The sequence below is a fragment of the Nipponia nippon genome, unplaced genomic scaffold (genome assembly GCF_047370975.1).
Source record: "Nipponia nippon isolate SJK-2023a ecotype South Korea unplaced genomic scaffold, ASM4737097v1 scaffold_31, whole genome shotgun sequence".
NCBI classification, from domain to species: domain Eukaryota; kingdom Metazoa; phylum Chordata; class Aves; order Pelecaniformes; family Threskiornithidae; genus Nipponia; species Nipponia nippon.
In genome coordinates, this window is record NW_028262349.1 from 2,502,157 (window position 1) to 2,528,935 (window position 26,779).

A 26,779-nucleotide genomic window follows, 5' to 3' on the forward strand; every position below is an offset into this window, starting at 1 on the left:
GATGTTTCACAAAGACACGTAATAGGAAAGTGACTTTTCTTCATTATGTTCTCTTTTCAACAGAAATATATAATTTAAATAAAGAGAAGAGGCTCAGAATCAACTCCTGTATGAGTTTGTTTCTACAGACGACCTGCTGCAGAACAGAAACCGAACGATGACTACTTCCTGATGCACTCAGAACTGTAGGCTTTGCTGCCCCGTGGGGGGGGATTGGGAGCGCTAAGGGGGACACTCAGCATTATTTTTCTGTCAATTTTCCTACCTTCTGTGCATCCCCCTTGGATTACTCCTAAGGATGGGAGACCAGTATACTGTGCCCTCTAGGTGAGAAAAATAGGGGCTGGAATTCAAACCTATAGACCATTTCAAAGTGTTTTCTCTACTATCAGGATACTGCAAATGCCATTTCCTAGCTACATTTAGAAGCTAAGTCCAGGCCTTGTGCTTAGCTGAACTGCTGTTTGAGGAAAGATGGCTGAGAAGTTTTCTCTCAAATTATAATAATAAAAATCAGTGTGTTTTGCTAATTATGACATAGCAAGAGGCTAATCATCTTCCCCAGCCCACAAGTCTGCTGCACCCTCAACAATGTCCCACAAGAGGAAAACTTCCCTAGTGGCTCTGTGTTCGGTATGGTTGTTGGGAGGTACATTTTACAAGAGAAAACTGAAATCCAGTGTCAGGGCTGAAAGGCTTAACTGTCCACCATGCGGCTGCAGGCTTCAGGTGGGGAGTTTGCCAGCCATAGCAGTGCCAAGAATTAGGTGGGTGAGCCCTCTTCATGTTGCACTACGTGCTGGTGAGGGCTGCTTGCAGCCTTCTCAGCCCCTTTCCTCCTTGTAACCCTGGCATGAAAATAAAGCTGACCCAAGGCGCAGTCCTTTTAAATGCTTGCCTGACTTCACCAATCGCTTTTATTCTGCTCCCACTAGGATCCCCATACAATGGTTGTTCTGGATATGGCAATCTATGCATAGGCTCTCGGCCTGCTGGCCAGTACAAATCGCTGGTGTCACAGAGGCTGGGCTCCCTTAGACTGACCTGCCCCAAGCAATATGGTAAAACTAAAAACAAAAGCTTTCTGTTTCCAAAAGTGCAGGAGCCAAGATTTTTTGGTTTCCCTTCCTGCCTGGAGCAGCATTGTTCTCTTTGGAGGAGTTACATGCAATTGCCTGTTGCAAAATAGTGTTAATATTTTATCTTCCCACTTCTATTGTTACCAGGACCCAGAGTGGGGTGGAAACTCCTTTTGAGGGTGTTTATTGGTGAATGGAAACAGGAAAAAGCCCAGCTCCATTCATTTTTAGGGCTTGTTTGCACAGGAACCATGACAAGAATATATCCCAGTATAGACATTCCATTCCAGAATAAAGGCAATTTTATTCCAGAAAAATGTCCACATGGGGACAAAACAGGAGGTATCCCAGAAGTTGGGCATATGTAGTTTCCAGTCCTTTTTGTCTGGGGCCAGATATTTGCAGAATGTAGTTGACATGATGAAGGTCTGGGTCTTGAAGTTGCCAGAAATTTCAGAACTGCTTGGTTGGCAAGTTTCCGAGCCTTCCTTCATGGCTGCTCTGAGCTCTCCTCACAGGATCTTGACATGGCTGCTGCCCATAAGTACCCCCTGCTTCTCAGCAGAGATTTTTGCCACGTCTCTTCAGTGTGCATGAACAGACCATGTCCTCACTGTGTCTGCACAGCACAGCGGAAGCACTGGCGGCTGCATTCCTGTCTGGCAGGTAAATAAATGCCTTTAAACTAAATTCCATCTCCTGTAAGCAACTGGCCTGGCAGACACTGGCTATTGTGTACACACACAGGACTGAGTCAATATTTATCCCCTGGGTAAATAACAGACCTAGTGAGAGCTGCAACAAGAGTTGGTTTTTTTTTTCTTTTCTAAATATCAAAGCTGCACAATACAAACCCTGCTGTTTGCTGGTTCCAGCCTCAGCTGTTTAATGCTTTGAGTCTGGGAGAATGAGACATTTAGTCACCCTGATAATGTCTGTGTGATTAGCTTCCCACAGAAGATGGGACCTGTTCTGGATTCTTCAGCCTCCTATCCTCTGTTCCTTCCTGGCTTTAGTTTCCTTGTCTTGTCCATTGTATGCTTTTGGATAGATATTTGAAGTCATTTCATATTGCATGGTCCTCTCAGATCCTTGGGCAGTCAGACAGCATCACCACTGGGGACAAGGAGATGGTGTTAGGGTGTTTCAGCCAAGTATTAAACCTGACTTTCGTCACTTCCCTCAGGCTCTGGTACATGTAATGTACTAATTCAAGATGCAGACATCTCCCCATTGCTGCCAGCTAAATAATTCCTCCTGGGGGTGCCAGCCCATCAATCATCGCCTTGTTCTGTGGGGTCTCTGTGTGCCAGTGCACTCACCTGTTTAAGGCAGAGGAGTCTTGCTTCTGTTTTACAACTAGAAGAAAAGCCAGAGAGACCTGGACCCTCAGAAGGCAAAGGCAGAGCAGCCTTAGCGTCCTTAAACAGAGACAGACAGAACAGGACAGTGTGTGTGAGGTAATGTGCCAGGGTTTCTGGAGCCTGACTTCACCTTGAGTGCTTCTTTGCAGCTTTGGCACTTTCAGGGAAATCACTAGTCCATCTTCTCTTGGCAGCCTCCACCTCCCCCCAGTCCTGCCACATCAAACTAGCTCCTTTCTGTAGTTAAAAAAAAAAAAGTCATTTAAGGAATTGAATAAAGGAACCTGCAATTACACAGGTGTGGTTGCCTTTCCTCCCCTATCACAGGAGTAAAGGCACAGGTCTCTGCCCTCTTCTGCACCCCAGCTGATGGTCCCTCTGTCCATACCTTTCTCCTGCCCCAGATTTGTTGTTCATGTTTCTTGTAATCATCATTAATTCTTATCTAGGAAAAAAAAATTCCCAGATAATTTTTCCTCCATTCTTCAAAATCTTACTTGGAATACAGAAACTCTTTAGGACTAGGTCCGTGAGAAGCCCTGGGCACAGCATAGCCTTATCATCAGACTCAGTGTTCTTCAAAGGCTTTGGCACAGTTCTGACTCTGAAGCTTATCAGCCACGCTCGTGTCCCTGAGAACACAAGGACGTTTCGGCACTGAAAACTCAGGCTCCAACTTCGTGAAGACCAGCCAGTCGTACTTCGGAGAGAAGGGATTGATTTTTTTTCACCGAGGAAGAGACCAACTTGGTGGTGGAAAGCCAGCAAGGACAGCAGATGTGCTGCTGCTTTGGGCTTTGAATGGTTTCTGGCTTAGAGATGTTTGCCCCCCTCTGTCAGAGAGATGCTTCTCCTTTCCTTTCTCTGATGGTCCCTCACTGCAAAAGGAGAAAAGTGCCCGTGGGTTTGTAAGACACAGAGATTCCTGCTTCCATCAAGTTATGTTACTGAATAGCTGCAGCAGTGCTAGTTATCAGTGATTTTTTGCTTGCAATCCTTTCAATGAAATTAATATTTATATATTTGTAACTGTACATTATGCAGAGTAATCATTACCATGGTATTTATTTTAAAGCAATAGTTCCCTTGTTCTTTCTTGTCCAAGTGTTTTGGTCTTGCCTCTTTCCCTTCTTAATCAGCCTCAGTAGAAAACAAATACCAGAAGAATGTTCAGCTTGCTTGAAGAACATCATTGAAACAACAGCACTTGCTTTGCTGATGTCAACTATTGACATTTAATGCACAATAACTTGGTTTTCATTATTGTATATAGATCATCTACTTAGAAAACCTCAGCTCAGTTTGGGTTTTGGGGTTGGGTTTTGGTTGGGTGTTTTGTTTTGTTTTGTTTTTTAGTACTTCTAATTTCTGACTGAGTGGCAATAGCCCTGGCTACACCAGATCTCTGTTCCGTAGCGGGCACATCCTCCGCACGTGCGGTACTGCACCCATAGGAGGTAGGCTCTAGTTTTTCACCTGCATTTTGCCCCTGCGCGTACATGTACATGCAAACAGTTCTATCACCATTTTTTTGTTCACACAAATCTTAGCAAGTCTGAGTCCAGAAAAGGGTTTTGTTTTAGATTTTGATAAATATTTTATTAAAAACTGATTTTAAGACAATTTTGTCTGCCTCTTCTTATTCACATTGTAGGCTGTAACTTTGATCGCAGGTTATGGTGAGGACAGAATTCATGTCTGTACCAGTAAAACTAAAGAATTCAGGAGCTCTAAGGAGGTTTGTTGCTCATTTTCTACCTTGCTGCTTACTGAGGTATGACGTAGTTGTGTCTGAGAAAGGAGCTGGCTGCATTTTGTCAAATTTGCAACAGATTCCAATAAGCAACAAGCTTGGTCACCTGTTTCATACGAGACAGGTCTTGATTGTGTGTGACATTACACAAAAGTGTGGCATTCTAGAGCGAGGGTTTTATCAATTCCTTCTTTAATATTTCCCTTCAAGAGACATATTTTTTAAAAAAATCCATTAATACAATCTTTGTCTCAAAGACATTATGGATGCCAAGGGTCCCATTTGCAAAAATAGGCATTAGTGAATGGTTTTTTTACACTTTTTTTACACTTGTCACCAACAATGGCCTGACATTACTATGGTGTTGCTTACTAATCATGCCAAGAATGTATTTGCTAGAAAAGCCAGTGCTCTACGTTCTCTTGACAGAATATTTTGGTTCGGGAGAGTACCTTTCCCATAGGTACCTCCTAGTAGTTTTGAAATGTTTAGAAATTTGATTTTGCAAGTGCCTGTACTTTTTCAGTTTTAGGTGAAGGGAATATGCATTCAAGGACAGCAAGCAAGTCAGTGGCAGAAAAAGAAATAGAACACAAACAGCAATCAGTCTGCAAGATGCGTTAGGAAAACCCAAGATGCCTTAGGAAAACCAGACCTAGATATATTGGCAAGAACATCCCTGGCAATACGTGAGCAGATGAGAAGTTGCATGCAGTGTCCCAGTAACAGATCAGTTCAGCACTCCACACCTCTCCAGGAATCCTGTGGTCCAGGTTTATCCATGCAGACAGGAGAAAGGACTTGTCTCCTGGGGAATACTGCTCGCTGCTCTGGATGAAACTTGTGGGATTCCAGTGTTGTCTTCATCTCATCCCCAATGTATGTTGCAAGTGCCTTGGGAGCAGGGAGCTGGGATGGAGGCTTACACCAGTGAATCTTTGGAACTTTTTTGAGGGAGTGTTTCCTTGGAGGTTTTTAGGGATGTGGTGTTTTGGTTTTTGTGACCAAAGAATCTCTTCCTCACCTTATCCCGGAAGTCTTCAGAAACGTAGTAGTAGACAAAGGGATCAGCGCAGCTGTTAAAGGTACTGACGGCCAGGCTCACCATGTAGCTGATATACAGGTTGCCATACAGCTTGGAGTTATAGCTGGAGTAGTGAACAAGGAGGAGAACGTTGCTGGGTGTGTAGAAGGCCACAAGTGTGAACAGCACGAGAGCTGTGAGCTTCATAGAGTAGGCGTACCGCTTCCCGCTGTCCAGGAGAGCTCGCAGTACTGAGCAGTAGCTGAACAGCATCACCAGCAGAGGAGCAAGGAAAGCACAGACGATCAGGCAGACAAAGTAGTAGAAGTAATACCTGTCATCCTCGTGCCTGGGGAGAACGTCGTGGCAGAGAATGATGTCTGCTCCATGCAGGGGATACGACTGCTGCTGCAGAGTCAGGGGCAGGGTGAGGACGGCAGCACAGAGCCAGATGGCAGTGCAGGTGCAGGCAGCAAAGGCAGGGGTGCGGAAAGAACGTGAAAAGAAAGGATGCACCACAGCCAGATACCGGTCGACGCTGATGCATGTGAGCAGCAGCACTGAGCAGTACATGTTCCCGTAGAAGAAAGCTGTGGTGAGCCGGCACAGGCCTTCCCCAAAGAGCCAGTTGTTCCCCAGGAAATAGTAGAAAATCTTGAAGGGCAGCACCAGTATGAGCAGCAGGTCTGCTGCAGCCAAGTTCATCAGAAAGACAGTGGAGGTCAGCTTCTCAGCCCTGGTAGCCAGGACCCACAGGGCCAGCCCGTTTGAAGGCAGCCCCACCAGGAAGACGAGGGTGTAGAGGCAGGGGATGAGCTGCACCGTTACCATGCTGCCCAGCTGAGAGCGTGCGGCCTCGTGTATCAACAGGTAGGTGATGTTGTTTATGGTTGCCTTTTTCCCGGGGATGGCTCGGGGACACGGTGTGATCTCTGGTGTTGTTACCTGCTCGTTGGTGCTGTTCTGGGAGTAATCTGTCAGATAAACGTGGTCTGTTACTTGCTGTTTGTGCAGTTACCCTTGTACTTTGCAGAGCAGGCTGCAAGCAACGCTTACCCCAAAGGCTACGGTTTTGCATTTTATGTTGGGGTCCCTAGAAGTGGGAGTATTCTGTAAAATGCTGCTCTGTGATGGGCACAAACAGCGGGCGAACAGAATTATGTGTACAGGAGTAACCATCAGCAACCTCACTGAAAATTTACACGATTCCTTTGTCAGGTGGTTTCCTACAGCTCACAAATGATGACTATGTGGTACAACTATCAGCAGGCCTGGGAAACCAGAGAGCAATTCCTCTGTCCAGCTTTCAAAAGTATCCTGAGATCTGGGGCTGCTCCAGGGTAGAGTCATGGCTGTGGCAGTCTAACTTTTAGCTAAAGATTTTGGTTTCAAGTGCTCTCTGTTTTACTTCTCTAATTTTTCTTTCTATTTCTAGTGTCTTCCACTCCAGTTTTTTTCTCTTCTCCTTCTATCACCTCCTGCTCCAACTAGAGCATGCACGAAGCTCCTTTAGAGTATACTCCCATGTGATAGCTTTAAAAAATGAGTTTTCAGGGATCTTATAAAGGTACCAAGTATCCAGTACTTTAAAAAGCATCAGTTTTTCACCAAAGATACGCACTCACCATCGTAGTCTGGAGAGGCCAGGCAGAGTCCCCAAAAGACACAGCACAGCACAAGCCTGCGTGACAGCCGTCCGCTCCCGAGGGTCTCCATTCTGGTGCAGGATCCAATAGTACACTGCTGTGCCCAAGCCCGAGCTCCGGAGCTGTGTGGGAAAGGCAGTATTAGTGACCTGCTTACGCATTTCCTTCTGTTAGCCCTTAACTCACGGAAGCACCAGGCTTATTTTGTGGAGGATGAGGCGTATGGGGGGCTGTCACGACATGCACGAGTATGTGTTGCCCAAGCAGAGACTAAGCTCCAGTGTCAGACGCAGGACGGGGAGGGGCACACGTATCCACAGTGCATTGGGGCTGTACTTCATCGTCAGAGCTAGACAATGGCTCGAGTGACTCGCTTGGGCCTCATTCCTGCTCCAGAATATTCCTGGAAATAACAAATGTGGTCAGACTTGATGCAGTTTGAATTTGGTTTAGAACGTAAACTGAACTTCTGACCTCCTACATCAAGCATCCTTCCACCCAAGAGAGACCCGAGTGGCTCTGTGTGAGATTCGAGGTCTTTCCCCACACATGCTTTCTGGTAGTGCAAACTGAGAAGATATTATCCCCTCACAGAAACATAAATGAAGTGCAGGAGAGCTGCAGATCCAGAGAAACCTCCCCAGCTCCCAGGGATTACACAGGGCTCTTGCAGCCTCATCTTGCGGCAGTTAAGGGTTTTTAGCATCTGCCTTGCAGTCCCCAGATCAGGCCGGCCTTTCGGAGTTCTCTTGTTTGTTTATTTCTGCTCCTGCTCCTTGGCTAAACAGGGGACAAAGCTCCTGCACCTTCCTTCTTGATGTCACTGCAGAGATTGAGCAAAAGTCCTGTGGGTCGGAGCTATTTCCATTTGAAAGAATCAGCACGAGCACCAGCCTGGAGTGCCATAACATACAAACGATAAGTGGCAAGGTCTCACGGCTTGAAGGAGGCACTGTGCTTCCGCTGATAAACTACCAGGAACAGGGAGAGCAGCTCCATCCAAGCAGGAAAGGGGCCTGACAAGGGAAGTCTCTGCTCTTGGGTAGATAATGGTGAATTTCAGGCCCTCTCGCCCAAGAAGAGCTGTGTTTTTCCAGAGATGTGCAGTCTCCACCCAGTAAACCCCCAAGAGGGCTGAGCGCTCAGTGTTAGCTAATAGCTTGGAGCAGCAGCATGCTGCTGCCACATACCTGCTGGCTGTATGGAGAAGACAACTCACATAATGTTGTGAGAAAGACTGGCAGATGTTACCTGAACCTTTAAGATCCTTTGCTGCTTGGTGCCCCCTTCTCTAACGCCTTGAAAGTGTAAGTCCCTTCCATGCTCTGCCTTGCACAGCATTGCTGGAAAGTCCCAAATCCTCTCCCATCACCTGTGTGAGAGCCCCAGCACGACCAGTTCCCAGTGGTCATCAAGTGGGTAGGCCCATGGGGCAGGAGGTCACAGCTTCAGAGGCCGCTGGTTTTTAGACTTTTGCTCTCCTGTCCCCTGCCTGGCTCTGCAAGGGAGTAAAGACAGAAGCTGGAGTCCGGGCAGTAGGAACTGTAAATTTGGTTTGGCAACCTGAGGAGCAGTTCATTTCTTTCTCCTCAGCTTATGAATGGCCTCTTCTGTGAAGGCTGCAAATCTGAGCCTGGCTGCTGTTTGATGAGATTCTTCTATTCCAAGGAGAAAATGATCCTATTTCCTTTGCTTTCACCATATTCCCACATCCTTGTGCCGAGCGTGTCGAGAGGTGGAGTTCCACTGGCAGGGACAGGGAAGATGCAATGTTAGATGTTTTGCTTTTGTGATTCTCTCAGGATTTATGAACCATTACAGAATGACTCATGTGGCCACATATTTTCCGTGCCTCAGCCAGGATCCTTTCCATGCTCTGTATGCAAAAAATTAGACATAATCAGGTTCAGATAGTGTGCAAATCGCAGCCCTGCTTCCTATGGCCAGGTCTCTGGAGTGGAGCAGAGAGAGGTTACTCATTGCTGTATCCTTCATTTTTCAGATGCTGTGTGATCTTTAGTGACTGCTTTAGATGCAGAACAGCTTGCTTGAAAATTCTAACGCCAGAGGTTTGTCACGGCTTGTTAACATCTCTTTAAGTCGTGTGATCCCTGCCCTGTGGGGTAACAATTTGGTTTTAAAGTAATTCATTGTGCAATAGATCATCTCCTGGGAGAAGGCGCTCTTTTATTCCATGGCTCTGAACCCAAAAGATGTAATGCTGGAAAACAGGCTAGGGATTTTAAAGCTCAGAGGGAGGGTACAAACACCACCTGGCCTGTTCCATACATCTTTAAGGTTTGGAAGAGCAAGCTTTGGTAGGCAGATAATGGGGCTTGCTATTTCTGCTCTGTTCCAGCAGCTCCAGAGAGTTCTTCAGCTGCAAGCCAGCAGGTGTGAAGACCAAAATGTTAGCGCAGCTAATACCTGCCCCAGGCGCGTTTGCGATGCAGACACGAGAGGCAGCTGACCGTGGAGGCAGCAGCTCTGCCTTAGCGCCAGCAGCATGAAGCATTTCCACCAGTGTCAGCACAACCTCACATTTTTCCATGAATGCAGTTCTGGCCCTGCCTTTCCCGGCCGCTGGGTGTGCGAGCATCTGAGCCTTCTCAGAACCACAAGGCACAGAAAACTTCCACTGACTACTGAACTAGAAACGATGGTCCTTTGAACCAGGATCCCCCCACCCCAGATTTGTCTTTGCAGGCTCTGGCACGTTCAAGACGACTTCATGCCTTGGGCACTCTTCCTGACTTCGCCATCACAGCAGCTCCCCTTCCTCTCACTTTGTCAGGTCTCTTACCATCACCCCGAGACTCTCCACAGCTCCAGGGAATCTCCCTGCCTCTCTTCCCTTCTGCTTGTTCCACAGTTCTCCTGTTCCACTGGGATCCCACCCAATCTTTTCCCTTGGTTATGCCACACCTTTTGTGCTCACATTCTCCTCACCGCTTGTAAGCCTTATGCTGGTGGAATGCTTCTGGGGAGACAACAGGTTTTTTTCAGAACTACTCTTCTGCTTGCTTGCAGTTTTCACTTCAGAGTGTAGGACGTTCACGTGAAGCCATTTTCCAGGAATATTTGAAGTTTATTAGCATCGCTACAACTCACTAGGTGTTCTGGAGTAGCTTCTTTCTCAGCAAGATGATGACACTGGGGTAGGGGCTACCTTGCCTGATACAGACATCATCATCCCTTTTCAGCACTGGCTCTCAGATGGTTCTTTTTGGATTCATCCTTTAGCACAGGTATGGTTTTGAATCGCTAGACTTTAATTTAATCTTTAATTTTGATTTTGATGAGTGGGAGGTAGAGCGTACCTCTGGTTTCAGTAAGGTTGAGTTACTTAGTTCTAATCCAGAGGAATGGCTAAAGCATGAAGAAAAACTCAACTCACTCGCTTACGCACATACTTCTAGACTACCTCTCCCTGGTTCGCAGCCCTGCCTTTCTCTCTGGGCATCACTGTGATACAGAAACATGTACAAAAAACCCCAAGTCCTGAAATATTAAATGCTGAACTCAGGTACTCCCTTTAGCAGTTCTTAATTTAATTTAGAAAACCATTAATTCTTACTCCATCCCGCAAACCTGAAAGATATTTTTAAGCTGGCTGTCTTTGTCGTTGCCAAAGCTGTCCACTTGCTGAGATCTCCAACTGCTCTGGGGTGATGTCAGATCTGGCTGTCCCTCCCCTTGAGCGCAGGGAATGTCCTCTTTGCGAGAAGTCCAAGATCTCTGCGAGGAGACTTCTATGAAGCAGACTGTGTCCTCCGAGACGCCACTACCATCATTTTAATCAAATTATTCCATGCAATTTATGCATGCATCAGAGGATTGTTATTAGGAGAACAACAGTTTGTTTCCCTGTGAGCAAGTAATAGGCTGCACAGAAAGCAGAGTTGCCTTTTGTTATGGCAACGGAAGTGTTGAAAATGATGTAAAGGAAACTCCTATCAGATCTGGGTCACATCACTACGGCTTAATTTGCAAAATCTACACGTTCATTTGTTGTGCAGAGCTCACAGGGAACACAGTTAAACATGTTATTACCCAGGAATTTGGGGAGGTTGAGGGAAAGGCGGGTGGAGGGTTATTTTCATGGTTGCAGTTGTATTGTCTTAACCTGTAGCAGATGTGCTTATAGATTTCGGAACTGGAATCAGTCACTTCTCTTGAATGTCTTGCATTTAGCGTGCGAGTACTTGGGGGCCAGGCCTGGACCATATTTTTGCACCACACCTCTCATGGCAAAGGTGCTGCTAGAAATAAACCAATCTGCAAAAAGACATGCTTTGCTGGCACTACACAGTGTTTTCTTTTGAAATCTCTCTCTGCGTGGAGCAACTATGCCACCCCATGGACTCCCATGCTCTCGTCCAGCCGCGGGCCTTTGCTCCAAGGCAGGTCTTGGCAGCACGCGCGTAAGCGCAGAGCCGCAGGCGCTGTCTTCCTGCGTGGGATCTCCTATCGCACGCTACTTGCAGGAAACTTATTTCTCTTTTATGTTAGCTAGTGCGCTAGCTTACGTATGCTTACCGCACGCTAGCTTCTCAGTGTGGGTAGGGTTAAAGATTTGCTGCCTGCTGGCCCACTGGAAGTCGGCTGACCCACATCTGAATCATTACATCCTGCAGCCTGTCTTGCAACTGCTTGAAGGGAAGCTCATCCGACTTTTCAATTGCATTTTTCTCCCATTTAAAATTCAGTTTCAGGTGCAAGACAACCAAGTCTGGGGATTGTCAGAAAGTTTAAATTAAAGTAATTTAAAACAGTGAGAGCTGCAGACTTTTAAAATCAATATTTTATTTTACTTGAATGTGCAAATAAATATAAAAAAAACTACATTCAAAGAGCTGGCAAAGCAATTACAAGCCCAGAAGCAAAGATCCTTCAAAAAAATGGAAGAACAAACTCTTGAATCAAGGTCGTGCTAGCAGATACACAGCGGTTGAGCTTAAACTCTCAGACATTAGCAAGCCACTCTCAAACCTGCACTGCCTGCTTATTCCATTCACATCATTTGCTACTATCATTTTTGAGACAATAGCACTGTAAAGGGCGAAAGTCTTACTTAATCTGTTCAGATTATAAATTAAGGTTTACAAAATAAGGATGCTTAAAAATACCTGAAGTACACTTAAAAATACGGAGATGGAACAGGATGGTGCACGGGTGCGTTACCCTCCTACGCCCTGGTACGCTTGGAATCAAATGCATTTTAAGCCACAAGTTGCAACCTATTTTCTAGTAAACATTTTTCTGTATCGTAAAACCATAAAATTTGGCACAGTTGTCATCTCCACTGGAAGCCAGCAGAGAGGTGAACAGGGCCGAGGTGTGTTTTGTTGAGCTGTCTGGAAGCAAAAGGGGGATACTGTGCTTTGCACTGGGCCTGTCCCCCCGCTCCCCACCCAGCCCTCACGTAGCTACGTGGTCGATGCCTTTTATCGCTTACTGCAACAAGAGCAGGGAAGAACCTTCAGATCATTTCTGTAACCAAAATTTAACAGAGACCCAGCCAACGAGAACATGAGTTCTTGATGAAAAGTCCTCTGCTGGCAGTGGTTGTGCAAGTGGCCACGAATGCCAGAGACTGGCCTCCCTCCTTCCCTCCTACAGATTATTTTGCAAAAAAGACAAAGAGTCAGTACAGTTTTCTATTAAACGTACCCCAAAGGCTGATTTTTCTACTGTCAAGTGAGACAATTGCAAAACCAAATGTTGTACAGTGGAAATAACCCAGGACAAATCCTACAGGCTGCTACTTAGGTCTGGCAGAAATATAACCTAAAAATCAAAGCCACAAAAAATATCGGGGTGGGGGGGTTATTCCCCCAAAAGCCAGGAAAAGGTTGGAAGCAGAGCTGAAAGGAGGCTGGACCTGCCTCAAGACATTGTGTTTGTAACACACTCCACAGACAGTGTGCTTGCCCTTGGCCCCTGAAAAACAAGAGCAAAGTCACAGTGGGGTTGCAGGACAGACACAGCTAAATTTTCTTCATTTTTCAATACATTAAGTCAGACAATTGACGTAGTGTTCTGTATGATTCGGGGTAGGTTTTTTTGTTAGGTTTCATTGCAAAAAAGCTTCGATAGAAGTACAGACAGTTGAGTGGAAAAGCTTGTCTACAATGGTTGTGGCTGGATCTAACACTGCCCATTACAGATTTCCATGTGTCACTGCAAATGCAGCATCTGTGCTGACCCAGCAGAAACAGCAAAGTATCTGGGACAAACCTCACATCCCGTGCAAACGCTGTGCTGCAAGAGCTCCATCTACTGATGTTATCCAAGTGGTACAACCCAGCAGAACCACGGCGTCCGGGCATGCACAAGGAAAGCGAAGCGCCTGAAAACGCAGTCTCCAGAGGCTGCCAATCAACATGCAAAATAAAAAAAAAAACCTCAAACCAAAAGGCCAGACCTCGCAATGGATATTCCTCCTCACGCACACGCTCCAAGCAGCTCCGGATCTGAGAAGGTAGAGGCTGCAGCAGGTCGTAAGTTCACAAAGCAACAACATGGGATCCGGAGCGCATCTGCAGAGGGGCAGCTGATGGGCCTAGGCTGTCCTGCGCCACAAAACGCTCTCTTGCCTAGCACTGCAGCTCAGAGAGTTTCTTCCCGTTGGTTCATGCTCCAAAATACTTAGTCGATGAGTGAGAGTTAAGAGCGTGTAGTACGCCGTTCGCCCTTCTCTCAGTTTTGGCATTTTTCTCACCAGAGCACCAGTAACAAATACTGTATTCGTTGCCTTATTAATACACACAGATAACGAAGGAGCCCTTAGCGGGGCTAGCAATCCGTGCCAGGTGCTCTCAGCCCCGCTGGCACTCGGAGGTTAGACTGAAGAGTTCTGCAGGCTCAAAGACGGCATAAATTCAGGAAGATAGGGAACATTAAACCCTTCAAAGTGGAAGCAGCTGCCAGCATCTGCTCGAACACCAGCCCAGCTCCATCTCTCCAACAAGCCACTAGTGGTAGTTCGCCCAGAGCCTGACCCCCTCACTCAGCCTTCCGGTACTGGCTGGTTAGCAGCGGCCTAAAGCTAGGAAACTACTAAAAAGTGTGTGGCGATGCCAAGAGCCCTCTTCCCATAAAGCTTTTAAAAGTCTTTTCATGATGGCTGGAGGATTACACTGCAAGGAGACAAGTCTATGCCATATGGAAAATACATCATAATCCGAAGTAAAATGCTGTTTGGATAAATATCATTAATACATACATTGCATTCCCACCGCTATTCTCAGAGTAAATGTGTTTCACCAGCAACGCTCCTACTTGTCTTGGTCCCAGGAACAAGTCTCTGCTCAGGGTGAAGCTGGACGGCGACTGTACTGAACTCTGTATCTGTTCACTGGGACCCCGTGGACATTCACCGTCTCACAAGTTGTTTTACAGGGCACCATCTCCTCGTCTTCGTCTCCCATTAGCCAGTCTTGAACTACATCAACTGCCTCCATGGTCACGTTCTCTTCCAGCCACCTATTGTGCCACTCTTCAAACTGCTGGTGATGCTTTAGCAGCACCATCGGCTGTACCTGAAAGCAGGACAGTAAAGATCACCAAGAGGTTTCTGGGGGAGAAGCCAAAACCTTCGCCTCTTTGTGTGTCCGAGACGTGCATGCTTTACAACAAAACACAAACAGTAAAACAGGAAACCGCATACCTGCATTTACAGATCTCTATTTCTTAATGTTTGCCACTCCCCCTTAAAATTTGCATGGTAAAGTAAAGGCTGCTAAACTAAACCAAAGTACAGAGCATTTACCAGCTCTCCTCCATGTTTCATCCAACACAGAGTAGTAACTTCTGGGTGTAGTTTGCAGGAATTCAGCCACAAGACTTCTTATCGGTACCTGTCTTTTGGCTCACATCCTCAACCTCTGCTACTGCCTGAGCTGCAGCGAGAGAAATAGGAGATGCACCTGCTTGGCTCGGCAGAGAGCTCCCCGCCTGTACATGTAATCCTCCGAGTTCATGATGAACATCATTTTGTGGGTGTTGAGCTTGAACCGGCAGTCCACATTGCAGGCACTTTCCACCCCAATCAGCCTCTTCCAGGAGCTCTTCACTTCGCTACGCAGAGCTCTCACTTGCTTACATTGCCACTTGCGAAACTTTTTTAGGTTTCTAGAACAAAACAAGGATTACAAAGCATGTGTCACACTTGGTTATCCATTCTCTTCAGCTAGCAGAGCTGACAGCGCAAGTATGAAATTTGTGTCTCCACACTGTTTTCGGACTTTCTCCAGGATCTTCCTCCATACACTCTAACAAATAGTTAGTGAAATGGGAACGAATTAGACCTCAAATTCCCCCCCGAGGGACTGCTTAGACAGTTCTACTCCTTTCCAAAAAGAGTTTCATGAACAAGCCTCAACACAGTGGTCATAATTTTTTTCTTCAGCATTCTTATGCAGTGCACTGGACTACAGCAGCCCCTTTGGACCTCAAAGATGCGTGCATTTCCCTCGAGTTGCTCGTATGGCACATCACCTAAAATCACTGCCACATATGCAGAGAGGAAGCAGTACTGGCTGCTGCAGGTGTGACTCAGGAGAGGGAGCGCGCTCACCTTTGCAGAAAGACCGGTTTCAATAAGAAGCCATCATTCTGGTTGTTCGGAGCTCCTTCTACCCCAACGTACTGCTCCATGTAGTTAGCCAGGTGCTACACAAGAGAGACCGATTTCAAATCAGATTTCGCTCTCATCAAGACAAACGCCACTGCAAAGAACTAGTTTATTTCCAAGCTGCTTTTTAGGAAGCTGCTGGTATCTGACTCAACCCCAAGCTGATTTACGTTGAAACTCTCTTGCTAACATACCCATTTCTGTCAATGACCACAGCCCCACGTGTAATCTTCCCACCTCCCAGGTAAACTTCTCCTCCTGGCAAAGTCTCACAGTTTGGAACAAGAAAGCAGGAAAGCGTTCTTAGACGTCTGCTTTGTCTGTGGTACAGCAGACTCCATGGTCACCGTGATATTACCTGGACCTCCACAGGATCTTCTGTCTGGGTTTCTTCTGTATCCAGAAGCTCGATGGTCATGATCACCTGTCCTTTCCGCTGAAGAAACATTACCTGTAATAAAGTTACAGGCACAAGATATTGGCCCCATGGGTTCACAATAAAGTGCTGTATATTCACAATGAGTCATTTGGACAACAAATATGAGCTAGGATAGAAGTAAGCAGCAGAGCTTTTCAGTGAGCCAGTATGCCGCTTCACTGTCTATGCTCTGGTTTTGGTACCTTCTCTCCATACTGCTCTCCATTGCCTTGGAGCTTCCAAACCCATTTCTCCCAGGTACAGTGCCACAGTCACTTTATGAAAGTTCCCTGGCAGCAAGTTCTTACCTTGAAACAGTTCTCATCTGCCATGCAGCGTTCAGCCTTCCACTGATAGCTGGTCTCCTTTGCTGCCCGGACACACCTAGAGGATAAGTTACCTCCAGCAGCACCTCGCTTCCTTTCGTTCAAGTAGAGCTCAACAACCTTCAAGCAGATGTCATCGCTCACTAGATGGTGAAGCTTCCATTAAAAAAGGGGGAATTCAGTCAGCAAGTCTGGGCCAAGAGTTAACTACAGCGTGTAATGAAAGAAGCGCAAAACTCGGCACAGCATCACACCTCAGATGAAGCAGCAAAGTTTTAACTCCCGAGACTTCACACGTTTCACTCTCTTTTTCATTACTTTGCAATAAAAAGAAGAGAGCGAGGGGCTGATGTGCCTTAAAATCAGAAGACAGATTTGAGTAAAAAGGACTGGACTTTTTTTTTCCCCCTCAGATTTATTTTGGGAATGGCAGAACTTTGAAAAGACTGGAAATTAAAAAATGTTGGAAAAGGCCAGAAGAGTAAATCCCCCAAGGTGGTCCCCGTACTGAAGCTGAACTATCTCACTGAACTTCTGTTAGAGTGTTTCCCTCACATCTATAACTTTTCTATGAATTTGCTTTGCATTTAGTGAGTCCTTGCATTACAGGGTACTGTGAGAAACCTAGCTGTCCACAGAAGGGAGATGTGCGGCCCCCCAAATACACAGCACAGCCATCACATTAGTTACCTGGCGGACAATATTCTGCACCAGTTTGTCCATAGTAAAGCCAATATAGGCATGGATAGTGAACATCTCCCTCAGAGTGTCCTCGTACTGCGTTGGGTCAATATTCCCATCCAGCAGACTCCTCACCATATCCAGGAACGCGGGGTAGTACTCCTCCAGTTCCACCTCACCTGGGCAGGGGAAAAGCGCAGTCACTTAATGCATGTAAGAGGCAGCATGAAGTCAAGAGATACAAGGGACAGCACAGCTCAAGAACCATGACATTCAGTATGGAAAACATGCTTACAGACAGACAGTTCTCTGTAAGGAGTCCTGACGGACTACCAGTTTTATCTCATGCACTTCCAGGACTGCCTTGTGTAGTTAACTATTGCGTTGTGGAGCCATTTACATTTTAAATCAAAGTAACAGATTAATACGATGAGACACCTGGGAACATCTGACAACAGTGGGCTTGTGTGAAGTCTCTATGAACTGCACATGAGAGCCCTCAGAAGATAAATTACAAACTAGCTATCCTGTTAAATTAGCTGTATCCACACACCACAAATATGGTGGATGTTTGCACCTCTACATTCCTTACAGACTTGCCTGCTGGTCTCAGTTACTCAGATATACACAACGAGCACCAGCAACCAGAGCATTAAGAGTGGACTATGTCCCAAATTATTCTTACTTGGTTGCTTCAGTCTTAGTTCCATGGCTGGATCATTGGTTTTTTCTTTTCTTCCCTCACAAAGGAGCTTCTCTCTCTCTTTTTCAGTCCGATATTCTAGAAGCTGCTTCTGAGCTTGACGATAAATCTTTAGGAGCCTTGAGCACAGAGTCTGGTGAAGGCGGAGGAAGAAATACCAATTATTATTGACAAAGAATAGACTGTAAACATCATCCAGAGTGTTGTGGGGCTCAGCAGCTGTAACATCACAGAAGGTTGCTTTTGCCTCCAAAGGACTACTTGGAGGCCCAGGCACATGTTTTTTCCGTAGCTCAGGAGTATCCAGGTTCTGCCCCTGATGGTTTTCTCTGTCCTCGTCTGTTGATTCTTCAGAAATACTGTGCTCAGGGGGCTGAGAGAAAAACAGCTCGGGTATGAAGTGATGCACTATCTGCCGGATGGTTGCTTGATCTTCCTTTTGGATAGTAGGCTGCCTTTTTACATAATAGCTGATAAGAGACGCCGCATCTTCCAAAATCTGCTTATCTTCATAGATAAAGATAAGATGAGGCTCGTTTGTGGACGAACTTCTCCCCTCTGAGTGCTGCTCCTGATGCTGTAATCAAGAGACAAATAGATAAAGATCCTTCCAATCCATGCTCAAGAGCCATTCCTGCCAGAAGAAATAAGCCAGTATTAACGCTATGCTTGGGACAGTCATTTTTGACCGAGAACTCTTCAGAGCACTACCACTTCAACAAGGTCCCAGGTGCTATGTAAACATCCAGATAATACTATAAATGAGGGACGTACAGGATGGATTATTTACTGGCATACGCACCTCATCATAGACACTCTCAATTTCATTCAGCAAGCTCTTGGAGCGCAAAGCTTTGGTGTCATTTTGTTTGAAGTTGACGGCCTGGTGGTCAAGGGACTTCAAGTAGGCTTTCTCATACTGCTCCCGCCAAATTTTGTTGAAGCCCTGCTGGGCCTCCCGCCATTCCTCCTCTTTTGCTTTCAATCTGCATAAATGTATAATCTACTTCAGTTCAAAAAGACAACCGCAGAAATACACACAAACCATTTTTAATGTAGCCAACTGTGATGCACTAAAAACTTTTCAGTATTCCTGGAAGCAATAAATAAATAAAAATAGCACCACCGCTGAGATGAGTTATCCTTTGAAACAACATCTACAAAAACAGTTGTTTACAACTGCTTTAAGAATTCTGTATCGGTTTCTTAAAGAACCCAGGTGAACACAGGAGGAGGGGAATTACCTCTTAAGAACAACAGGAACTGCAGTAACTGGGTTTTTCTTAAGACTTTCAATGATCTCTGGTGCTTTATCACCATAGATGCGGTAGATGGCCCTGCGCTGGATCACTTCTGATGTTCCTCCCAAGCAATCATCCAGTCGAAATTTCTCCTGATCCTCTTGAGTCAGTCGCGACAGTTTTTTCTGCACGCTCTCCAGCACACGTATTGTGGCTAAGTTGGTCTCCAAGACAACATCCAACTGTTAAGAGTTCACAAAAGACACAGTGTAAGAAAAGGCAGGAAAATGGAGACCGGTGGTGCCTGGTTTGTGGCACGCATTCCAGCCCCACTGGGTGGAGCTAAAAAGCATCAGCAAGTTTTCTTACTGGAAAATATAACTCCACCAGTTCTCCTAAAGGTAACATGCTTTTTAGAACTGGACTCATGCCTAGGAAGAACTACTAGACTCCAAGCAAGTGGAAAACACCAAACTCTAGCTCAAACCAATGAACACTAATAGAACTTTCAGTAATTGGCCACCAATTAATTCAGTCAAAATCCTCATAGCTAGAAGTTCTGCCTTCTGAGGAGGCAGACAGGCAGACAGGAAGCTCAACAGCAGAGGTACCTCAAACCGCTCATCTTCACAGCGGTGCAACTGCTCCTCATAAGGAGTCTTCTTGGAGCTGACAAAGGTGGAGTCTTCAGACCAGGATGGAAACGAAACCCAGGTATCATTTAACACCTGCAACAGTGCAAAGACATGACATTGAACCGAGCCTTATGAGCCCAGAGCTGTTCTCATGGAGTCTGATGCTCCTCTGTTTTATTTTTGCACAGTTCTGCCCTGAGTTTCTATTGGAAGTTTCAGACCTAGTTCACAAGCCACTGTCATGACTGCTCCTCAGAAGATCAGAGGTCTGTGTGGAACCGCACCAGGGCCCTGCTCAGAAAGCTCGAAAGCACCTTCACTATCATCTCACAAACCACAGAGGTCACTCTGCAGTAATCAGCAACTGTAAGTAAAGGAGACAGAGGTGCCAACAGCAGCGAGAGGTGGAAGCAGCTATGCTGCGGATGTCTGCTCTCAGTGAGAACAGCGCCTGAGACGCTGGCTCACAGTGCTCTTTCAGGGGAAAAACTGTTTCTAAAGGCCATATTGGTCCACTGCTAGGAAATTAATTTCAGGCTAATTAATATTCTTTTCTGTCTATAGGAGTAAAATTGTGTATGCACACAGACTCAGAAAGACATTAAAGGGAAGGACGTGATTTGAGATGGGTTAAGATAAAATTAGTAAAATGCATGTGGATACTCTTATTTCAATAAATTGGGTGAATAACTGATGTGAGATTAAAGCTGGCTAATCAGCATTAAAGAGGGGAATCCACATGCAGAAGCTAACTAACTACCCCACTTGAAGTTACGCAAGTGCAATGTGTGTTCAGGGATTGAACGGGTTGATCCCAAAGTACCTCCTTGCAAATGGCTGTCCTTCCGCTGCACTTTGGCTGCTGATAGGTTTTTGGGAGAGCCCGGTAACTTGATCCTATGCGTTTGCAGGAAGCATAATCAATCTCCCGACTCATTCCATCCCCAGATCGGTCGCTCAGTGGAGAAGCAAATGAAAGCTCTTTCACACCAAGAAAGGACTTGAACTGAGCAAAGAGTTCTGGGAATTTCCTTCAAAAACACAAGTAAGTGTATTTTGTTACTTCACTCTGAGAGTTTTAGGGTGCCTAATGTGTGTCATAAAAGCGAGGGAGAAAATCTAAACAAACTTAGCATTGCAGCAAGAAATCTTTCACCAACATTCTACCTCTGTTATCACTCTCTCCGAATTACTTTAGGGGTTTTTTGACTTAAGGCAGGAAAAGAATTTCCCTTCACAGCTTCACGAATACTCCCCTTAACTGACTGAGGCGTCACTGGTCCTTGCCATCTGACTCTCCCTCTTCTGTTGGAAGCCAAACAGCACGAGGCTCACATCAGACCTAGAACTATTTATCCTTTTCACAGCTCCATTCTGAGATTTCATGTTTATACTTGTATTACATTTTGAGGGATTAGAACAGGGAGCGTGAACAGAGACCACCCTCCAGAATTCATGAGATTCTCTGCCCCCAATGATGTAGTATAACATCAGGTAGGCTGCTGCTTTTGAGGCTTTCAACTGGATGCACAGAGGAAAACATCCTCCCCAAAATGCTCTTTAAGAGCTGTGTAGATATGTTAAAAGATTCAGATTTTCTTACTCCTCTTTTTTGATTAGCCTTCAATTTCTTGCATGCCACCTAGGAGACATTTCGGAAGTTAAATCCAAAACTTCAGCAACAAAGTTCACAATGTCTACCAAAAAGTAACAGAGTAAGATCTAAAAAGTCCAACACAGCAGAGAAGGCAGGCAGTAACTTACCCTAAAAATGGTGTAACTAGCTGGAGCAACTCAGAGCCAGAGACCAACTCCTGGTTGAAGAGAGCAATGCAACGGAGAAAATTTTCGTAGACTTCCTGACTCTTTAGCACCCTACGCACCTGAAGCACAGTTTGGAGAGAAATGCTCAGATCACTTGAACACCACTTTTATTTAGTTCATATTCTAAGTAGTCTGAATCATGGGTACAGTGACAAACCTCTGTCTACATTGCAACATAAAAAGAGAATATGCACAAAAATGCCCAGTTTCAAACAATGATCTAGTAACTACAGATGGTACTGTGAGGAAACAGCACTGAAAAACAGAGGAAAACATGTCTGTAAGAGACGAGCATTCAGGAAAAGGTTAATTATCAGTTTCTATTCATCTTCCAAACCCACCTATTTTCTCTTTTCTTGGTCTGTCTTTCTCTACCACTTGAAAAGTCCGGCAATTGCTAAGCGCTGACAGATTGTATAGGAAACCAACCAATTAATAACCACATAAATGGTTGAAAATAAGTCCACAGAATGTGAGAACAGGCCAAATACCAACCTTGTCAAAGAAGGAAAACTCTTGCAGTGTTCCATATTTTCCCACTGTCGCTACTGACAGATCTTTGGTACCTCGCAGTTTCATTTTCTTCTGTTAGAAGAACAAACAGTTATCCTTAAAATGTTGTGACTCAAATGCTATCGAATTCCACTTCTCTGATGTATAACAGCTCTCTGCAAAGGCCAAAACTCAGCATTTCCCAAATAGCGATCTCGCATTGCTGTGTCAAGCCCTTCACAGCAATCTCTATCAAATGAATCCCAGCTAAGACAACAACAACAAAAAAGGATCACTTGAGAAAGAATTCCAAAGAAAGATTTCTTTGTAGAAGCAATAAATTGTCCCTTTCCAGGGCCAATACTTAGTACAGAAGATCCTGATATTTAGTATCATGTCATCATGTGACCACACGCATTTAAGCATACTTTAAAAATTCCCTTTTTCTACAGTAATTATTTTAAAAATAGCTTTGAAATTTTGTTTCTCGTACCTAACACCTACATACCTCAAAGACGCTACTCATTACAACTTTATCTAAGCAATTATCTTAAACACAACGTGTAATATCAGGTTATTCTTAGGTTTTACTTGCTAAAAGATACCTTTGCTGGGCCAGAAACAGGACGCAACAGCAGTGGTCTGGATCGCTTTTTGCTGTGTTCCAGATTCTTCTCATGCTCGGTTTTTTGGACACTGTTCACTTCACATGGTCCATTTCCTGTGAACTGAAGTAAATAAAGAATGATTTCAATATTCTCTTCTCGGTCGGCGCAAATAAAGAACCCTAAAAATCTGAACACAACAGAGAACAAGTAGTTAAGTCACTTGTTCTGCAAAATTCGAAAAAATGAAGAGGAACAGAGTTCATCTACTGGCTGTATGTTTTCCCATAATGTTTTGCATTCCTAAAGCTTCTTTACGTATTCTACGTACAAACAGAGAGTATTCGATATTCTGCCTTGTTCTAAGCATACACGTACCAAAGACCTTTTAGCCTCCGGGAGGAACTGTCCAAACTCAGAAAGCAGATCCTCCTGTCCCCTGAACAGATTTGCTACTTCAGTAAACACTTCTTCCTCTGACATGCCTCGAAAGGGTCGGCCTTTAGTGTTCAGCTGTTCTTTCTGAAAAGTTATGCACAGATGTTAGAGTCAAAAATTCACTATGCAAGAAAACTCATCACCTCAGCCAAAAACCTTATGCTACACAAACTTGAAATAGCTTGTATCAGATAGCCCAAGGTTCTTACAGTGCATCCTTTCACACAGAATATCACTACATCAACCAAAGGTCAGTAAAGACAGATCTAGATACAACCCCTTTACACCTCAGACCCTGGAAAGTTCTACAATTTTCACGCTTTTGTCATTTCATGTGAATATCTATAAGGCAATTGTTGGACAAAGGCGAGTGCCTGGGAACTGCGTAAGCCTGTTCAATGGGCAGACATTTCATTTGACAGCTACTCCTCAAACAGCTACAGTGCAAACCCACAATTGCTTATATGGAAGACTTTTTACCTGGTAAGTATGAAGAATTTCTAAAAAGGATCTGTAAATTTCTGGATGGTCAAGAAAACGTGTTTTGATCTTATTCACGTAACTGATAGCATTATTGAACTCTACGGAATCAGACTCCAAAGGAATTTGGGATTTATCTTCTTTGTATGGAAGCTGTTGCCTGAACTCCTCGGAGCAGTCACTGTGATTGTGCGAATTCTCCTGGGAGTAATGCAACAACAGCCCGCTGCCAGGGAGAGCGCTGGGAACAGGCTCTGAGGGCACCTAGTGGCATAAGACACGCAAGACAGTGACTTGTACAGAAACGTAGGGGCAAGTTCAACAACAATCTAGCATCACGATTTTCCAAGCTGTTTAGCTAAAAAAGATTACCACGAAAAAAGATTTAATTAGCCAATAAATTTCCCTACCTAGTTTATTAACACCATCAGTTAAAAAAATCCCCTAAGTCGTATCTCGCTTACGAACCATCTGACTCATTACCGCTTTTGACTGCCGCTGCATTATCCACTACACTTGCGAGGGCGTACCACACAACACGCACCGCAGGTTCTGTTGCCACTGTTTTATTTCAGAGGAACCGTCAGTTTTAAGAAACATATTAAAACGTAAGGCTCTTAAAGATGCTAAATTTCTAAGCAACAGAGATCTAAGGGAACTGAGATCTATAAGATACTTACTGCTACTAATTGGAGTTAAACCACAAGTTTATCAGTAGAATTCAGGTAATAGCTTTGTTTCAGCCTCCACAACCACACAACAACAACAAAGAAGGAGAGGCCGATATGTATCCATCTGTATTACAGCAGCTGTCTTTCACTGCAGGATGTTAGCAACTGCGTGGCAATACCTGACATCTATTTTTTGCCTATTGTCTAAACACATTTCCCAGTTTCTCAGTGGAAGTCTGGAAACGAGATTCTTCCAGAATCTCTTTTTGAAATTTGTCGCTACACACACCACATATTGACGATCTACATAAATATGTCAAGCCAATTACAATTTCAGTTTTCAAATCTGACTGAAGTATTTGGAGTTGAAGCGTCACTTCATGCAGGAATATCATTCTTGTGTAAGCTAAACTAACAACTGGTTTGAGAATAAATATTTAAATTTGTATTATACCCATTATCATAGACTTCGAAAACCATGTAAAAACTTAGCAACATGCAATACACGTAAATCTACATAGTCTAAACTGTGCAAGAGATGTGTATAGTGACACATGGAACAGAATTTATTTAGAGAATGAGAGCTCTATAACCTACCTGACTATTCAAAGGTGACTGTATACTTAACTTCCCGTTCTTTGGAATTTCTATCCTATAGCCCAGAGGGAGGAAAGCATTGAATCCTACAATGAGGTCAGGATGCTCATGGAAAAGCTGTGAAACACGTCGGATTACTCCAGGTGTGTCAATGCTAAAATTGAGAAGAGTTTGTTACTTGTGTCCAAATCAGAAATACACGTTAAGCCTAGCAAATTACAGAGGTGTGCGAAGCATCTGCCTTCTTACAGATGCGATTTTTTAACAAGCAAGTTTGGGAACCTCAGACCTAGAAATTAGCCCAAGCCGAGGGAACGACCAGCATCCGCTGCAGCCCCATACTGGGAGCGTTACCCACAGAGAGGAGATAAACGGGCAAGCCAGCTGTCACCTCGAGGGCCGACAGGTCACAGAGAGGCTCTGCACTCATGCTTCTTCACTTATTTTCCAGATCTGCATTTCAGAGTGGGAAGTAAAAATAGATTTGCCTTTTCCTGTGGATTTCATCTCTGGAAAATGATGGGATGGACAGAGACCCTCCACCTCCAGTGTCTAGTGACTGCACTACTGGGGAACAGGCCAGCAGGGTGGCCTGTGTGTCTGCGGAGGTGGAAAGATGATGTGAAGGCTGGGGGATCCTGCAAAGGCAGCAAGACCCCCGCCAAGGCTGAGGAGCTCCCTGGAGCAGCCCTGGGGCACAGGGCCTGGGCTTTACCTCTGGCTCTTGAACTCTTTCATGATCTCCAGAAAGCCGTTGTAGGTGGCGGGGTCGCTGCCAAAGCGGATCTTCACCTGGTCCAGGTAGGAAAGCGCATCCTCCACCTGCGGGGTGAGAACGCGGGTGAGGCCCAGAAAGGGGGAACGGGCCCTGAGGCACCCCAGGGTCCCAGAATGGGGGCAGGGGCACCCCACGGCACTGAGGGAGGGGGGAACAGGCCCCGGGGGAGTCCCCCAGCACCGGGGAGGGGCACACGGTACCAGATGAGGAGGGCCCGAGGAAGACAGGCCCCGGTAGGGCACCACCGTACCGGGGAAGGTGGGCCTCACGGTGCCGCAGGAGGATGGCAGGGCACGGAGGGGGGCACGGTACCGGGGAGAGGGGAAGAGGTCCCCGGGGAGCATGACCGCGGTACCGCAGGAGAACAGCCAGGCTGGGGAGGGGGGGCACGGTATAGGGGAGGGGGGAACGGGCCTGGGGGGGCCTCACGGTACCGGAGGAGGAGGGCGCAGGGCCCAGGGGACCCCACGGTACCGGGGGAGGAGGGCGGGGGTGCCCCACGGCACCGGGGGGAGAAGGCCCCGGGACACCCCACGGTACCGGCGGGGGGGACAGCCGCCGGGGGTGGGTTCGGCGCCGGGGACGGGGCGGGGCAGGTCACGGCGGGGCGGGCAGGGCCGTCCCGGGGCGGGGGTGGGGGGGGAGCCGAGGGCGGCGGGGAGCGGCCCTTCGTGGCGCGGCAGGGGGAAGGGGGAAATCACGGCGGTCCCGGCGGGGCCGGCCGCCGGGGCGGTCGCCGCACTCACATGCACCGGCAGCTTCTCCTGCGCCGCGGCTCGGCCGCCGCCGCCCCAACGCGGGGCGCTGCCCCCCCGGCCGCCGCCGCCCCCCGCCGCCATGTTGGGAGTCGGGCAGGAGCGCGCCCCCCGTCAGCGCGTGCGGAGCGCCTGCGTCAGCGCGCACGGCGCCACGGCCCGGCCCGGCCCGGAGCGGAACCTTCGCGGCCGCCGTCGGCGCCGCCCGGGAGCGCGCGCTGCTTCCGGTCGTTCAACCGCGATGGCGGGAGCCGCGCCTCAGGCGGCTGCGGGAGCGGCGGCGGCCCGGCCCCGGTGAGAGGCCTGAAGGACGGAGGGGATCAGTAGGAGTCCGGCGCCGGCGGGGTGAGCGCGCTCCGGGCTGGGGGGCTCGGGGGTCGGCAGCGGGCTGGTGGTGCCGGGGCTGGAGCCGAGCCCCTGAGGAGGCAGCGGCGGCCCAGGTCTCCGGTGCCTCTGTGCCGGGAACCGGCGGCCCTCGGGGGAAGGGGAGAGCTGAGGCGGGGCGCGGGAAGGCCGCAGTGCGAGTGCGGTCAATGGCCCGCACCGAGCTCTGGTGCCTGCTCTGGTGCAGTTGGGTAAAGTGTGGGGTTAGGGTTGTTTTTTTGGTGTTTTGTGGGGCTTTTTTCTGACT

The 26,779-nt window shown here is 46.7% G+C and overlaps 3 protein-coding genes across 10 annotated transcripts in view; 1 reads left to right on the top strand and 2 right to left on the bottom strand.

Annotated features, from left to right (window-relative positions):
• Positions 1-895, top strand: part of CPAMD8 (C3 and PZP like alpha-2-macroglobulin domain containing 8) — a 54,228-nt gene extending 53,333 nt beyond the window's left edge. For all 4 annotated transcript variants that reach the window (XM_087769760.1, XM_087769762.1, XM_087769761.1 and 1 more), the window contains one exon: positions 64-895. In XM_087769760.1, coding sequence (XP_087625886.1) covers position 64 — 1 coding nt within the window. In that variant the 3' untranslated portion in view covers positions 65-895. The remainder of the gene's footprint in view (positions 1-63) is intronic.
• F2RL3 (F2R like thrombin or trypsin receptor 3) lies at positions 85-11,417 on the bottom strand. 4 transcript variants are annotated; one of them, XR_015707389.1, is made up of 5 exons: positions 10,444-11,417; positions 6,846-6,988; positions 5,221-6,194; positions 2,402-5,105; positions 85-2,195 (listed from the first exon to the last, which is right to left on the bottom strand). XR_015707389.1 is itself a non-coding variant. In XM_087769765.1 (4 exons), the coding sequence occupies exons 2-4, from the start codon at positions 6,934-6,936 to the stop codon at positions 4,932-4,934; spliced, it is 1,239 nt and encodes a 412-aa protein (XP_087625891.1). In that variant the 5' UTR covers positions 6,937-6,988; positions 10,458-11,417; the 3' UTR covers positions 85-4,931. The 4 variants fall into 4 exon arrangements, 3 of the variants coding, with proteins under 3 accessions (XP_087625891.1, XP_087625890.1, XP_009470162.2); XM_087769765.1 differs by having other exon boundaries at positions 85-5,105; positions 10,458-11,417; XM_087769764.1 differs by having other exon boundaries at positions 85-5,105.
• Positions 11,418-11,652: 235 nt separating this feature from the next.
• SIN3B (SIN3 transcription regulator family member B) lies at positions 11,653-26,487 on the bottom strand. 2 transcript variants are annotated; one of them, XR_015707281.1, is made up of 20 exons: positions 26,140-26,487; positions 25,331-25,437; positions 24,616-24,769; positions 23,348-23,611; positions 22,808-22,951; positions 22,430-22,552; positions 21,828-21,917; positions 21,273-21,391; positions 20,332-20,539; positions 19,485-19,601; positions 18,877-19,115; positions 18,435-18,618; positions 17,615-18,209; positions 16,939-17,108; positions 16,231-16,404; positions 15,863-15,955; positions 15,448-15,542; positions 14,798-15,002; positions 14,095-14,410; positions 11,653-13,240 (listed from the first exon to the last, which is right to left on the bottom strand). XR_015707281.1 is itself a non-coding variant. In XM_087769053.1 (19 exons), the coding sequence occupies exons 1-19, from the start codon at positions 26,230-26,232 to the stop codon at positions 14,180-14,182; spliced, it is 3,405 nt and encodes a 1,134-aa protein (XP_087625179.1). In that variant the 5' UTR covers positions 26,233-26,487; the 3' UTR covers positions 11,653-14,179. The 2 variants fall into 2 exon arrangements, 1 of the variants encoding a protein (XP_087625179.1); XM_087769053.1 differs by having other exon boundaries at positions 11,653-14,410.
• Between the last annotated feature and the right edge of the window lie 292 nt (positions 26,488-26,779).

Bases quoted from the DNA above. Each gene is read 5' to 3' on its own strand.
- F2RL3 (XM_087769764.1), bottom strand. The intron at 6,195-6,845 runs GTGAGTGCGTAT...TTTATCTGACAG, and splicing joins GGCCTCTCCAGACTACGATG to ATTACTCCCAGAACAGCACC. The intron at 5,106-5,220 runs GTGAGGAAGAGA...CCTCCATCCCAG, and splicing joins CTGAAGACTTCCGGGATAAG to CTCCCTGCTCCCAAGGCACT.
- SIN3B (XM_087769053.1), bottom strand. From the start codon at position 26,232: ATGGCGGCGGGGGGCGGCGGCGGCCGGGGGGGCAGCGCCCCGCGTTGG. The intron at 21,918-22,429 runs GTATCTTTTAGC...TTCTTCTAACAG, and splicing joins CTGTTTCTGGCCCAGCAAAG to AAGAAAATGAAACTGCGAGG. The intron at 16,405-16,938 runs GTAACTAATGTG...TTTTAATGGAAG, and splicing joins TGCAGAATATTGTCCGCCAG to CTTCACCATCTAGTGAGCGA.